The sequence below is a fragment of the Schistocerca americana genome, chromosome 4 (assembly GCF_021461395.2).
Source record: "Schistocerca americana isolate TAMUIC-IGC-003095 chromosome 4, iqSchAmer2.1, whole genome shotgun sequence".
In the NCBI taxonomy this organism is placed as follows: Eukaryota; Metazoa; Arthropoda; class Insecta; order Orthoptera; family Acrididae; genus Schistocerca; species Schistocerca americana.
In genome coordinates this window covers 375,610,375-375,625,867 of record NC_060122.1, presented here as the reverse complement: position 1 = coordinate 375,625,867, position 15,493 = coordinate 375,610,375, and the positions used below count along the sequence as shown (strand labels likewise).

Genomic DNA, 15,493 nt, shown 5'->3' with positions numbered 1-15,493 from the left:
GGGTTCATGGCAACATTCCTCTGTGTGATCGAGTTGGATATAGAAGGGAATGAAATGCAGCTGGCATGACGAAGGAATCGTGGTGTGTTTACGGAGGGTCAACAGACGTGATGCAGACAAATAGGATTGCATTAAGAGATATAGTACTGTGTGGTTAGGTTGGGTGGAACCAGAACTAAAGGAAAGGATGACGGGTGAAATTACTCAGGAGGATTAAAGAAGGGTGTGAAGACGTAACGAATGTGGGACGCGATGATGTGCCATAGCAGACCACGGAGACATAACGCTTGCAATGTAATTGCAGCTGTTTGAAATGGGGGACCTTTCTAATTTGGCTCGTTATAAAGGAATATGGAAAGTAAACGAGGGTACATGGCGCTCAAAGATGTGGAGGGACTGATGGACCTTCGTAGGGAAGGTAGGTCCATGATATATTTCCAAATCTGAGGATGAGACACTTGTTCTTGTGGTTGTGTACTATAGTATGTTGTGTAAAAGAAGGATATTGAAAATTCTTTTTACTGATAATATAAGAAACGAGCAGACTAGAAGAGACAGCGGAAGGTGAACATATCTTCATAAACCACACATTTTTATTAGTTGCTGAATAACTAAAACGACTGTATTGGAAAATCACCGTAAACTCAAACCTATTTTAATGTAGAAGTTTGCTATGCAAAAGCATCTATAATGAAACGAATTGTTTTTAGAAGACTGTTCCGCTCATCGACACATATTATAACGCTAGGTTAGGCGGCAAGAAGAACGTGCGGCGTAAGGGAGGCGACGTCACCTCAGCTTCGGTAGCGTGACGACAGAACAGAAAGCGGCCTCGGACGTCGAGAAGGTTTGACGTGAGGCTGACGATGGCGAATGATACGCGAGTGCTGTACAAATACTAAGATACTTAACAATTTTAAACAGAAACTGGCAGCATAATATAGGAGTGACTATTGAATAAGAAAGTTAGAGAACAAGCTTTATATTTTACAAGGTGCTCAACGACTGAACCAATGTGGTTCAATCAATGGCAATGGTGTTTGGTAGCTGTTGGTGGCAAAAGCAAAAAACTGGAAATAATAGGTTATAGCTTAAAAGAAGGATCATTAGGGGTATCGTTTAGTTTAGTCACTTGCATACGAAATAACTTGAAGAAAATATCGATGCACTTACGCTTATCTCAGCATTATCTCATAGATGACAAGGAGCAGATTATACGTGGCACACTAATTCTACCAAGATAAAAAAGTTGACAATTTCAGTGATCAGGATTAAAAGTTCCTGTGAAGTAGATTCTTTAGAAAAACACGCCATAAACTCAAATGGCATTAACAAAAGGTTTAAAAATTAATTGCGAAAATATACAAAATAAATATTCAAAAATTAACATTTAAAGTAACAGTTTAATAAAATAGCATCAAGATATATCTGGCTTCATATATCGGGGTTTTAACTGAGACAAACTGCATAAATAATTTGTAACGAAAGGGCACTAAACAATAGGACACGTGGTACGGCCTCAGGTGCTGAATATACTCTCTATTGAACTGCATAGGGGTGCCGGCTCCAGCGTGGCGCCAGTTCGAGGAGACTCAGCAACACTAGCTTCTGACCTGTTGATAACGCCGGGGAAGATTGTAGCAGTGTAGCGTTCACCTGAGTTGAAGATCCGGATGCTTACCCGAGAAGAGTATCGTAAGTAGTTCCACCGGCAAACTGGCCATAGGAAAAAACCAGAATGGAGCTACAGGGAGCTGTAGGGGACAAAATTGCAGGATAAGGAAGCCTTTGGAATATATACAACAATTAGTGGAGGTTGCGTGGAAGTGACTGCCACTCTGAGATGAACACAGTAGAACTTACTTTCACACTGTCTCGGCTAACTATTGGATGTATTCCGGGTCCATCCACAAATTTGTTTTGGGATATGGGGAGGAAATACATTATAAAATGGCGTTTTATTCTTATTTATTAAGCTCAAATGATACATAGGTAAGGATTCCTCAAAATGGTCACCTCTTGTCTTAATAATGTAGACATGTGAGGGTAAATTTTACCAAGGTCTCAGTTGGAATTTGCCCCCATCCATCCTGATGGACCTCCAACAGGTATGTCTCACACATGGCTCCACGTTTACGGATCCTCCTGTCCAACTCATTCCATAGTAGCTCGATCTGATTACTGTCATGGGACTGAGGATGCCATTCCACGTTTTTCAAAATTTTCCGAACCTCTAGAGACTTCACATACTCAGGTTTCCTTCCATTCAGAAGGCTGTTGCAAGCAGCGACTGTTATATTGTAAATAATAGATTTCAGCTATCATTCATCCTTTTTAAATTTTATTGGCAGATCTAGAGTTCAGACAGAAACTAGCCATTCTCAATGCACTATCATTTTTGATCACTGCATGTAATGCCTGTTGGTCGGGCTTCATCCACAGGTCAGTCAATGAACTGCGGATGAAGCCTGATCAACAGGCATTACATGCAGTGATCAAAAATGATAGTGCATTGAGAATGGCTAGTTTCTGTCTGAACTCTAGATCTGCCAATAAAATGTAAAAAGGATGAATGATAGCTGAAATCTATTATTTACAAGACTTCTCATAGTTCTGACGCAAGCGGAATGTATGTTTCGGGTAGTTGTCTTGCGCTGAGACAAATCCTTTCCCAGTTAGAAGAAAACCAAATGTCAAACTAAATGTCTTAGCACGTCGCTGAAGAATAGCGTGATAATCATTTTGGTTTATTTTCCCGTCAGTCTCCGACTTTATTCCCTCCAAAATATCTCATACCACCCTACAACCCCCTTCCATTCATTACAGTGGGAATTAAGCACTGTGGATTCTAGCTTTCATAGGGTAAACGACGTACCAATTGACGGCGTTTATTTCAAAATATTTCGAACATCGATTTATCAATGAATAAGACTCTTTCCCAATCACCTGCTGTCAAATGTTGGTGTGTCGTAGCCTAGTGCAGCCTTGTAAACAGGGTTGAACGATGATTTCCTCGCTGAAACATAGCCCTGGTTGGTGTTTCCTGCCAAACTCCGTCTCACTCTTGACGCACTCATTCGTGTGCTATGTCCAGTTCAGCAGTCAATGCAAGGATAGTTTTGAATTTATTACGTCTACTGATCACTACCAAATACTGTTCCTGGAGTCCGGACATATTGCTGGGTGCTCCTGAGCGAGGACGATCATCACAGGAGCGTGTATCTCGATGGCAGTGTATGGTCTTGACAACTCCGCTGATGAAAGTCTTCAATTTCTTTTATATTTGTAGGACACTATAGCCTTCTTGGTGCAGACAGTATTTTCACCCGTGAATAATAAGGAATCTAGCACTTGGAGACAATTTTCAGTTATTTTCGCTGTATGTACTAGCTTCTTCCACTGAGTGTCCTATCTTCATAAAAGCGGAACTACAACTGAACAGTACTGTAATCAACATACCTCAACACAGTAGTGCCCTCTGCTGAGACCACCTGGCGTCTTTAGAAGAAATGTTCGGGCAGGTAAAATCACTTTATATAAAACTGAGCAATAACAACGTGTGAAAATAAAATCTCTTCGGTTTTCAGACCCCGTCAATTATTCAAAGTAACACTGATTGAAAACCGATAAGATTTCATTTAGAGATGCCGCCGCTAAAGACTCCGAGGACAAATTCCAATACGTAGCATAATTTATATACAAGGTGTGGCAATAAAGTAATGAGACTGATGTGAAAAAAATTTTGCTTACCGTTTTAGTGAAATTTAGTGTTGTCTCTTTCAAAGTAGTTCCCTTCTGATTGCACACACTTTTTCCAGCACTTCTGGCACTGATGGTAACATTTCTGGAACTCATCTTCTGTAATATCCTCCAAGCCCCTAGTCACAGCTTTTTGGCCATCTTGTGTTGTTTGAAAATAGTGTCCCTTGACCCCTGTTTTGACTCTTCGAAATAGAAAAAGTAGCATGGAGCGCTACTGGTGAATAAGGTGGCTGTGGTAGTACTGAAATTAGTTTTGAGGTTAAACACTACTGTACTGACAGAGTAGTATGGGATGGCGCGTTATCGTGTTGCAGAATGCAATTATCAGCAATGTTGGCACTGACACGAAGAACTCTTTTACGAAGTCCTTCTAAAATCTCTTTGTAATAATATTGGTTAACTCTTTGTCCAGGAGGCAGCCACTCTTTATGAACAATTCTCTTGGAATCAAAGAAGCACACAAGCATGAATTTCCTTTTGACTTGCATACGAGTAATTTTTTGGTTCGTGTGATCCCTTTGAGCACTACTACCAACTTTGGCGTTTTGTCTCTGGATCGTACTGAACAAGGCAACTTTCATCACCAGTGATAACACGGCTGAACAATTCTGGATTGATTTCCGTTTGCTCTAACAGATCGGCTGCCACATTTTACCTTGTTTCTCGCTGTTGTGGTGTGAGATTTTTGGGGACAATTTTTGCGCAAATCTTTCTCATACCAAGATCTTCAGTTATTACTAGACCAACCGTTTCTCGATTGATGTTCAGTTCTTCTGCAATCATTTTCACGGATAATCTTCGATCAGATAGTACGAGGTCACGCACCCTGGCCGAGTTGACATCCGTCCGTGAGTTTGATGGTCGTCCACTGCGGTCTTCATCTTCAACGCTTGTTCTGCCTTCATTAAACATTTTATGGCAACGAAAAAATTGAGCTCTTGACATAACCTCCTATCCAAAATCCTTCTGAAGCTTACCGTAAGCTGTCGTCACGTATCCACCCAATTTAACGCAAAAAGAAATGGCATGCCGTTGCGCAATATTGTACGGTTCCATTTCCATGACGAGGGAAACAAACACGTGTTATCTTATTACAGCACAACTCACGACTGAGCAATTGCATCGATGTGCCGCTTGGACTAGAAGCAGCTTATAGACCGAGGTCAAAGATGTTGTGCCTACGCAAGCCTGCAGATTTACCACATCTTGCAAAGAAAATCAGTCTCATTACTTTATTGTCGCACCTCGTATATCTATGTACCATAATTATCTGTACAAGATTGTGTTATTATTAATAGTTATTTGACGATCTACATCTACATGATTACTTTGCAATTCACATTTAAGTGCTTGGCAGAGGGTTCATCGAACCACAATCATACTATCTCTCTCCCATTCCACTCCCGAACAGCGCGCGGGAAAAACGAACACCTAAACCTTTCTGTTCGAGCTCTGATTTCTCTTATTTTATTTTGATGATCATTCCTACCTATGTAGGTTGGGCTCAACAAAAAATTTTCGCATTCGGAAGAGAAAGTTGGTGACTGAAATTTCGTAAACACACCTCGCCGCGACTTAAAACGTCTTTGCTTTAATGACTTCCATCCCAACTCGCGTATCATATCTGCCACACTCTCTCCCCTGTTACGTGATAATACAAAACGAGCTGACCTTTTTTGCACCCTTTCGATGTCCTCCGTCAATCCCACCTAGTAAGGATCCCACACCGCGCAGCAATATTCTAACAGAGGACGAACGAGTGTAGAGTAAGCTGTCTCTTTAGTGGACTTGTTGCATCTTCTAAGTGTCTTGCCAATGAAACGGAACCTTTGGCTCACCTTCCCCACAATATTATCTATGTGGTCTTTCCAGGTGAAGTTGTTCGTAATTTTAACGCCCAGGTACTTAGTTGAATTGACAGCCTTGAGAATTGTACTATTTATCGAGTAATCGAATTCCAACGGATTTCTTTTGGAGCTCATGTGGATCACCTCACACTTTTCGTTATTTAGCTTCAAATGCCGCCTGCCACACCATACAGCAATCTTTTCTAAATCGCCTTGCAACTGATACTGGTCTTCGGATGACCTTACTAGACGGTAAATTACAGCATCATCTGCGAACAACCTAAGAGAACTGCTCAGATTGTCACCCAGGTCATCTATATAGATCAGAAACAGCCGAGGTCCCAGGACGCTTCCCTGGGGAACACCTGACATCACTTCAGTTTTACTCGATGATTTGCCGTCTATTACTACGAACTGCGATCTTCCTGACAGGAAATCACCAATCCAGTCGCACAACTGAGACGAAACCCCATGGGCCCGTAGCTTGATTAGAAGTCGCTTGTGAGGAACGGTGTCAAAAGCTTTCCGGAAATCTGGAAATACGGAATCAACTTGAGATCCCCTGTCGATAGCGGCCATTACTTCGTGCGAATAAAGAGGTAGCTGCGTTGCACAAGAACGATTTTTTCTGAAACCATGCTGATTACGTATCAATAGATCGTTCCCTTCGAGGAGATTCATAATGTTTGAATACAGTATATGCTCCAGAACCCTACTGCAAACCGACGTCAATGATATAGGTTTGTAGTTCGATGGATTACTCCTACTGCAGACGATACTACTCGGTATTCTAAGCCAATAACTTAGATCACTCCCGTTTGGCCCGTTGTAAAACGGAAGCATGGTGTTTCCAAAATTATGGAGGGTTGTCTCCATTTTAGTATTTGTACTGTACGAAACCACACAATTTATGCTTCACTAAATGACATTGGTAGCTGTAGTTTCATGCTAGGTTAGCAAAATAGAGTCTATAGCAGAACTACAGGAAGCATTGATACATTAATATGAAATGTGGCATATAATTCTTAATGTTTCAGCTTTCATCTGCAGTGAGTTGGCTCACGGAAACAAACCAAAGCTCGGCACCAGCTCGGTTCGCTAGAGCCAGCACGACACGGTGGCCAGACGTGGAACCACCACCACACGCCTTTGAGCCGCAGCAGCGACGCATAGTCCCTCCGGCCCCCAAGACATTCAGCCTACACCCCGAAGCGCAGGAGCTCATTAATTTCGTGATGCAAAGCGAAATAATCTGCAGTTTTGTGGCCGCATCTCAGCGGGAGGCGGGGGCGGAGGACGGCAAACAGTACAGCCGGGGGCGGCTGCGCCTCGCCTCTAAATATTCGGGAGGCGGCAGGCAGTAGGCGGGAGGCGGTCCGCGGTCCGCGTGATTACGGCGCTATTTACTTGGGCCGGGCGGCTGGCGCCGATACGCCGTGATCAAAGCCTCCGGCAAATGGGCAGCGGAGGCGGAGGAGGCGTCGCTGCCGGCAAGTAGCACAAAGAGCCGCCGCCGACGCCGCCTCGGGCACATTAAAAGCGCCGGCCGCCGTATGTGCAAACAGGTGGTCCTAATGCGGCCTTTCACTGCCGCGCACTGCGCGTGCCGCCCGAAAAGAGCGGCGGCCGCCGAATCCGGAGTTCCGGGACTATTTAATCATTTGGCGTGGCACTGAAAGCGGAAGCGATACTGATGTCCGTGTTAGGGCGCCGGAGTTGGTCCAGGATGTGGGCTTTACAATGTGTAGTATATTAAAGAATAGTGGCCGCTGGATGCTACGACCCGTAATATGTGCTTCAGTGTATCGTTATTGCTAACGCAGTCGTAGTCTATCCAAAAAGGTGAATTATTTCTTAACGAATGTTCCGCTATACAGCGTTGTGTTTGAAACATCCCGACAGGTTACAACTGTGTGCCGGGCTGGAACGTTTTTCTGCATGCTCGTGAATCGCTCGCTGACCTCACAGGTGCTCTCAGTAAATGTTAAAAAGGACGAGAGGGGGCCACGCTGACTGACGCAGTCATCCCACGCCCGCCAACGAAAATCGTTTGTATGAGGATCCTTATCAACAGAACGCAATATTATACTCCAAATTCTGGTTTTGTAATTGCCTTATTAATACCAGGGGTGTTCAGTAAGTAATGCAACACTTTTTTCCCGTCTAAAATCAGTTGAACAAATGCGGTATGGGAAATCGTGCAATTTTCCTTCTTCAGCCCCTGTAGTTCCACCAAGTTCCGAAGGGTGGCGGAACTATACATAGCCTTCAAAATACCGTCTGTAACGAGGTGCGTTCCAAGCACAGAGCCATCACGGAGTTTCTATTAGCAAAAAGCCGGAACATGGCTGCAACTGCAGAATGTGTGCGGAGATCTGTTAGTGAACAAATGCGCCGTGACTCGTTAGGCAGGGCATCTGTCATAGCCGTAACAAGGTCGTGCAAACCTGTCCGATGTCCCATATACCGCCGATCGCACACAGCTGTGACTACTGCAGTATTGGAATATGCGGACACTTTGATTCGAGGTGATCGAAGGACCACAAACAAACACGTCGTTGTACAACTGGACGTCTCGGTTGGTAGCGTTGACACACTAGTCGACCAGTTGGGGTAGTCAAAGGTGAGTGCCTGCAGGGTCCTTCGCCGCCTAAAAGATGACTAGAAAGAGCAGCCAAGGACTATCTATCCGGAATTGCGTGCGTATTCCGAGGAGAGTAGTATATGGATGATGGGAAGGTTATTGGTACAGTAAGACGTTGGCTCCGACGTCGACCTTCGGAGTGGTACCATCTGGGCATGCAGGCCCTCTAAGGAAGGTGGCGGAAGGCCTTTGAATTAGATAGATATTATGTTAAAAATTGTTTTGTACCCAAAAGAGTGGCGAATAACAAGATCTATTGGAATCCTGAATAAAACCAACCCTCTTCCTGAAAAAAAGTGCTAGCGTTTATTACTGAATAGCCTTCGTACATATGAGAAAGGTATTTGGGCTCCTGCTGGTGATGCATTTTCGCCTTCAGACTTCTGACTGGTTTGATGCAGCCCGCCGCGCATTTTTCTCCTGTATGAAACTCTCCACGTCAAAGGAGCACTTGCAACCAACGCCCTTAATTATATTCTGAATATATTCCAATCTCTGTCTTCCTCTAAAGGTTTATCGTATCATAAAAGTTACCCATTGATAACTTATGTATGTCCTATCTCTATGCACCTTTTTATTGTCAATATTTTCCACAACTTCCTCACTTCTTGCCTAATCATACTACCTAATTTTCAGCATCCTTCTGTAGCACCACGCCTCTAACATTTCGGATCCTTTTTTGTCCGGTTTTCACACAGTTGATGATTCATATCCCTACCTAAAGGTTTATCGTATCATGAAAGTTATCCGTTGATAAGATATGTCCTATCTCTATGCAACTTTTTACTGTCAATGTTTTCCACAACTTCCTCACTTGTTACATAATCAGACTACCTAATTTTCAACATCCTTCTGTAGCACCACGCCTCTATCATTCCGGATCTTTTTTGTCCGGTTTTCACACAATCCATGATTCATATCCGTATCCGCCCCAAACGTACAGAGATTGCTTTCGCAATTTCTTCTATGTTTCATACCAGAAGACTTCTCTTTGCGAGGAGTGCCCCCTTTGCCTGTGCTAGTTTGCTTTGTGTGTCCTCCTTGCGTGATGGGTAACTTTGCTTCCAACGAAGAAGAGTTCCTGCGCTTCGTCTATTTCGTTTTCCTCAATTCTGCTGTTAAATTTACTGCTTATCATACCACTTTTACTTTTCATTGCTCCTACCTTTCTTGATTATACCTTATACGCTGTGTATGCCCATAAGACTTAATTCCGTTCAACAGGTCCTGCAATTCTCAACACTGACTGAGGACAGCTGAGTTGCCGGCCGCGGTGGTCTCGCGGTTCTAGGCGCGCAGTCCGGAACCGTGCGAGTGCTACGGTCGCAGGTTCGAATCCTGCCTCGGGCATGGATGTGTGTGATGTCCTTAGGTTAGTTAGGTTTAAGTAGTTCTAAGTTCTAGGGGACTGATGACAACAGCAGTTGAGTCCCATAGTGCTCAGAGCCATTTGAACCATTTTTGAACAGCTGAGTTATTCGAGAACCTTGACATTATTGTCCTTTCATCCAGAATTACAAACAATCTGAACCATGTCCCAGAAATGTTTCTGTTGTTGTAGAGGATGTATTGCGGAATATATTGAGAATAGGAACCCATGTCTGGAAACGTCGTATAACGACCGTATAGTTCGTAGAATTTATAGGCGCTGGTGCCTGCCACTAGGATCCCTTGGACAGCAGACGTCACTTTGTCCACTGTCGGATCGTAGGCGAATCGTCTCGAATTGTTGTTTGATATTCAGTGAGTGCGACTGGTTGGCAAGATCGCCAGTGGAGAGCATGGAGCTAGCTAGTACGTACATTCGCCTTGTCTCCCATGAATGCGATGCTCTGTTGTCTTGGTGGATCTCGATTTCGGACACGTTTCCATCTGCAGTTTATTTGTCTCCTGTATATCGAAAAACACTGATGATGTTTGAGGGTTCCGGGAGAAAAATAAACTGCGGGTGGAAACACGTGTCTGGAATCGTCATCCACTGAGGCAACATACTGCACGTGTAGAAGGCAAGGACTTTCTACGCAGCAGCTTACGCCATCTTCTGCACTGGCGATCGCGGTAATCAGTCGCGATCACTGAGTAACAAGCAACATTGCGAGACGTTCAGCCGTCGTTCCGTCAGTGTAAAAAGTCACGTTTGCTGCCGAAGGGGTGGCCTAGCGGCTCGCGACGGCGCCTGTAACTACGCTGTACGTTCTCTAGCGTCCTTGTCTGATGTTTCTGGACACTGGTTCCTAACCTAGATTTGTTCCTCAACACACTCTCTACAACAGGGCCGGCCAGAAATTCTGCACACGTGCGGTGCTCCTGCACATGTAGAACTTCCGGGTCACAGCGTGCACGCCGCAGCCGTCAGCATGCCTGTAGTGCATGTTTCTACGCACAGATGTCGCTTTATCCACTTGCTGGGATACTCTGTACCGGCGCAATCTAGTGCTCTTTCCACAGCTTGCAAGCTAACCATGGGGAGGTATTTCGCGTATTAAAAATTTAAAATACTATTACAGTCTACTCATTGAAAGATCTACTATTATGTTAACAGTCTAACCCAGTAAGACATGTAATACAGTTAACAACCGTGGGTTTTTATTAAGGCAGCTTGACTGACGGTACGTAAATACGCGTGATGTTTTTGAGCTAGTATTTAAGAAAGAGAGCACTTAGCGACTTCCAACGAACCTTATTCATGATTTCAAATAACATTAAACTAATGCAAGGTCTTCTATAACTAATTATCGGTGCCCTCAGTTACACTCACATAATTTCTGTCTCACTGACCTCTGAAAAGAATCATAACCGCAGACCTCTCGCTGATCACCTGTTATTTCAATACCATTATTGCTATATCTTTCATCAGTCCCGTATGAAATCTGCATAATAACCGACAATTAGATGAATGTTATGTTTTATCGACTTCAGCTGAGCGTAGCCCTTCACATATTTTTTTAAAAAAACCTAAATGTAAGTATACATTGAAACAATCGGTTTAATGACCAATTTTCCTCTTGCTTGTACCACATAAACAGGGAAGTGGAGCCGCCGCCGTTCATTTAGGACATATGTCTAATAACAGATGTCGCTGTCGCTCCCTGTCGCATACGTGCGCACATGTGCAGTGCTTCCGCACGTCTACACACTGTACAGCATTTGGCCGGCCCTTCTCTACAACCTCACGAAGCTTGTCGCAACGTTTATGTGAGACCCTATAGACCGAACAGTTGTGGGGGAAAGGCTGCATCGCTGTCTTAAACCAGCATGAATACTGGTGTGATGCAGGTCTCCGTGTCCGTCCATTGCACAATTACTGCAATCTCTCTCTCTCTCTCTCTCTCTCTCTCTCAGACACACACACACACACACACACACACACACACACACGCGCGCGCACACACACACAAACACAACCGTCCTATTACCATGAACATAAATGAAAAATGTAATGTGGTCTGTTTTAAGATATGTTCTTCATCAGTATATACACATGACAGTATAAACTGAATGAGATTACATTATTTCAAAAAGACTGGCCTAGAATAGGGGATTTAATACTCAGCCGGCTACCCTGATTCATTTTTTTAAGAATTTAATGCCCCAGATCTTGTACGATTTAGGAGAACGTCAACTTAAACACCAAGAGCTGCTTTTAAATTGAAACTTCCTGGCAGATTAAAAGTGTGTGCCGGACCGAGACTCGAACTCTGGACTTTTGCCTTTCGCGGGCAAGTGCTCTACCATCTGAGCTACCCAAGCTCTGCTTTTAAATTTTGTGCTTGGGTAGCTCTGATGGTAGAGCACTTGCCCGCGAAAGGCAAAGGTCCCGATTTCGAGTCTCGGTCCGCCACACAATTTTAATCTGCCAGGAAGTTTCATATCAGCGCACACTCCGCTGCAGAGTGAATATCTCATTTGGTTTTAAATTTTTTTATCGAACTACCTCTTTCGGTCAGTGGACCATCATCAAGTCCATAACACATTTACACCATAGTACCAGGGGATAAAAATTGGTGTTCAATAATAGAATTATTATTAACGTCACTTTTGTCGATTTTACAGTAACAAAGTTATAGATTTCATTATCTGACGCCTTTTTATATCACCTAGTATGATAACGTAAATCTTCATGAAACTGATGACGGTCCGTGGACCAAAACTCTATGTTCATAAGAGAAATTTTAACAGCAACTCTTCGCGGTAAATGACGACTTTCTTCAAATCCTGATTTGATTTCCCATTGTTTCCCAAAATTGCTTCAGGCAGATGCCGGAACTGTTCCCGCCGCAGCAGACTTCTAGTCCCATATGAGCCAAACTAGTTCCTTGCCTAACTAACCCACAAAGTATGCAAATTCCCATATACAGGGTGATTCTGAAAATACCTTAATTCTGTTTGCACCCTGATAATATGTAACAGAGTTGTCATTAAAGGATGTATAGTCACGTTTCACTTCTACAATAGTAAGAGAGGTATGGGTATTAATATCGCTTTTTTGATTGGAACTATAGTAATTCCCTGACGCTATTACCGTCGTTCAAAGCGAAAGGAATTTCATTTACAACCCCAATAGTATTTTCGGAATAACTATAAATTATAAATCAGGGTTTATTTATTTTTAACCCGAAACTAATTGTGTCTTATGCGGAAGCTGGAGATTCCAATTCTAAGTGAGGAATGGCGTCACGTCAGGTAGGGACTAATCAGTCTTGGATCAGTCGACACCAGATTGAAAGGGGCAGAGAGGAAATGCAGCTATCAGCCACGCCGACGAATATACTGCGATAGCATGGGGAAACGCTGCTAAAATGCATGCCAAGAGGCTCTAAACTGCTTAAAACCCATCGCAAGGGATAGGCTCTTCCGTCAGAGATAGTACAGCAAACTTCTCGCGTGGGATCTTTGAGATTGCATTATGTTTCTACGGAAAAACGTAGGCCTTGCAAACCCGAGGACAACAGGCGCTTGGATGAAAAATACATTTCTGAACGCCAACGACATGTTGGGACAGGCTGCTTGGCAACGCAAATTAGCACCTGAGGACACCAAAAAAATTATTCTGCAAGAAGACGAATCAAAAGCGAAGAGCAACTAAGAAAAAAGGCAACAACAATTAGAGGATAACCGCACGATCTAACCTTCGTAAAGCGGTTTGGAAAAGAAATGTCAATTAAGTTGCGATGTCGCTGTCATCGTCGGCGTCGTCGTCATTGTGGCTATCATTGATTTGCCGGTGTCGTTAATGAATGTTAGTTTCAAACAATAAATGTCTTTCACAAAATAAGAGGAAGAGAACAGATGAGCTGTACGCACAAAGGTATCACTGTAGTCAGAGTTCATCAATAAAGGTGGTGGTAAGTTCCTATGGGACCAACCTGCAGAGGTCATCAGCTTCTAGGATTGCACACTACTTAACCTAACTTAAACTAACTTACTCTAAGGACGACACACACACCCATGGCCGCGGGAGGGCTCGAACCTCCGGCGGGGGCAGCCGCGCAAACCGTGGCAAGGCACCTGAGACAGCGTAGCTACCACTCGCGGCCATCAAGAATAACATTGACCTTGTAAGAGGTCCATGATTAAATACTTTGTTGCTAGCGCACTCCAGCAGATGTAATTTCGATGGATTGCTGGCGCTGCGCGCGATATGTAAGCTGTAAGAGAATCTCAGACCAAAGAGCAGTGTTGACTGCAGTAGGAACTATGTGTTAGTAGCAGTAAGTAGTAGCTAGCGAGCAGTCTGGTGTACCGTGTTGGCTGGGCCGGTCGTGGTGGAGCGATGGCGGAGCCTGAGCGTTATAGTATAAGGTAAATGCAGTATGTAATATTGTTATATCAAGTCCCATGTAAATGTTTAAAAAAATCTCTTAATAATAATCTTTCTCATAAAAAGTAACTTTTGACAATCATTCATTTCAATTTAAAGAATTTACTAATTTCTCCAATCCTTGGTCATCCTGATTATTGAAAGGAAAAATCAGTTGTTTCTTTTTATACATGACAAATCTATCGGGCAGCATTGCACAGAGCTGCGCCATAAAAATTTCTTATAGGAGCAGATATATACGCGTTATCCGGCGACCTAATTGAGGTAAGATTTTTCAATTTATTCAGAATGATCTTTCAGGGCCATGACGCAGCGCTGCTGACGTCCAAAATTCACAGTCATTATTGAAAGGTTATAAGTGAGCGACAGTTTTATTGAGAGGTTAGTCACATTTTATTATTAGTAGGTTATGGAATTTATTTATTGGGAGGTTACGCTAAATGTCAATGTTATAATTATATTTTTTACTGTTGGGACTTTCGGAATTTTTCTGTTGGGAGGTTACACTAAATGTGAATATTATTTTATTGTGGGGAGATTACACTAAATGTGAATATTATTCTTATTATTTATTTTGTGGGGAGTTTACACTTGTCGACACCGGTCAGGAACGTATTTTTGAGAATTTATGAGAAGTAGTCAGTTATATATCTGCTCTTATTTACTTAATATTAAATATAGTTTGCATCTGGCGCAACGCATTTCCTAATTTGTCACTCTTTCTTTCACAGATCATCGGCAGTTTATTGCTCTTTGTTGTAATTGTATTTTTTCCATTTTTGCTTTGTCTTTTTCTCATTTTATGCTTAACTTTGATTTGTGAAAACGCCGCGAAAAACTGCTAACAGTACATCGCGGTGTGCAATGAGTGAAAAAGCTGACTCGAATAATTTGACCCATAATATTAGCGACTGTCAGTGTAATAGTGATATTCCTCTAATTACAGATAATCAGTGCGTGCCGATCATTAGTAATGATTTTATTCCAGATGATGAACAAACACTTTCAGTTATGTCCACACTTAATTTAACGGCAATTGATGACGCGGCACGATCCGTTACAATGAACGCTGTCCAGTTTGACACACATGATTGGCAAAATTTACACAGTGAACAGACAAATGTTTCTAACGAAAATGAACAATGTACTCAAAATATGTCAGATTTATTTGATTCCGGTGTAGTGACCAACAGTGCACATCCAATTGGCAAACCTTTACAAGAATCAGAGAATGACCAAATGCTTACACAAAACGTGAAAATTGCAGATACGCCATCAAACAGCACAGAGAATAGAGTAGGTAATACTGGCGTGGATCAAGTTATGGCATTATTGCTACAGCTTCATGAATCAAACAAACAACTTAATGAGAATCTCAAACAACAAATTAATGAAAAAAATGAAAATCTCAAACAACAA

At 42.8% G+C, this 15,493-nt stretch overlaps 1 protein-coding gene across 1 annotated transcript in view; it reads left to right on the top strand.

Annotated features, from left to right (window-relative positions):
• LOC124613495 (opioid-binding protein/cell adhesion molecule homolog) overlaps positions 1-6,973 on the top strand; it is a 202,394-nt gene extending 195,421 nt beyond the window's left edge. Inside the window, exon 11 of the mRNA XM_047142203.1 lies at positions 6,647-6,973. Within this exon, the coding sequence (XP_046998159.1) occupies positions 6,647-6,973 (327 nt within the window). The remainder of the gene's footprint in view (positions 1-6,646) is intronic.
• The last annotated feature ends 8,520 nt before the right edge of the window (positions 6,974-15,493 follow it).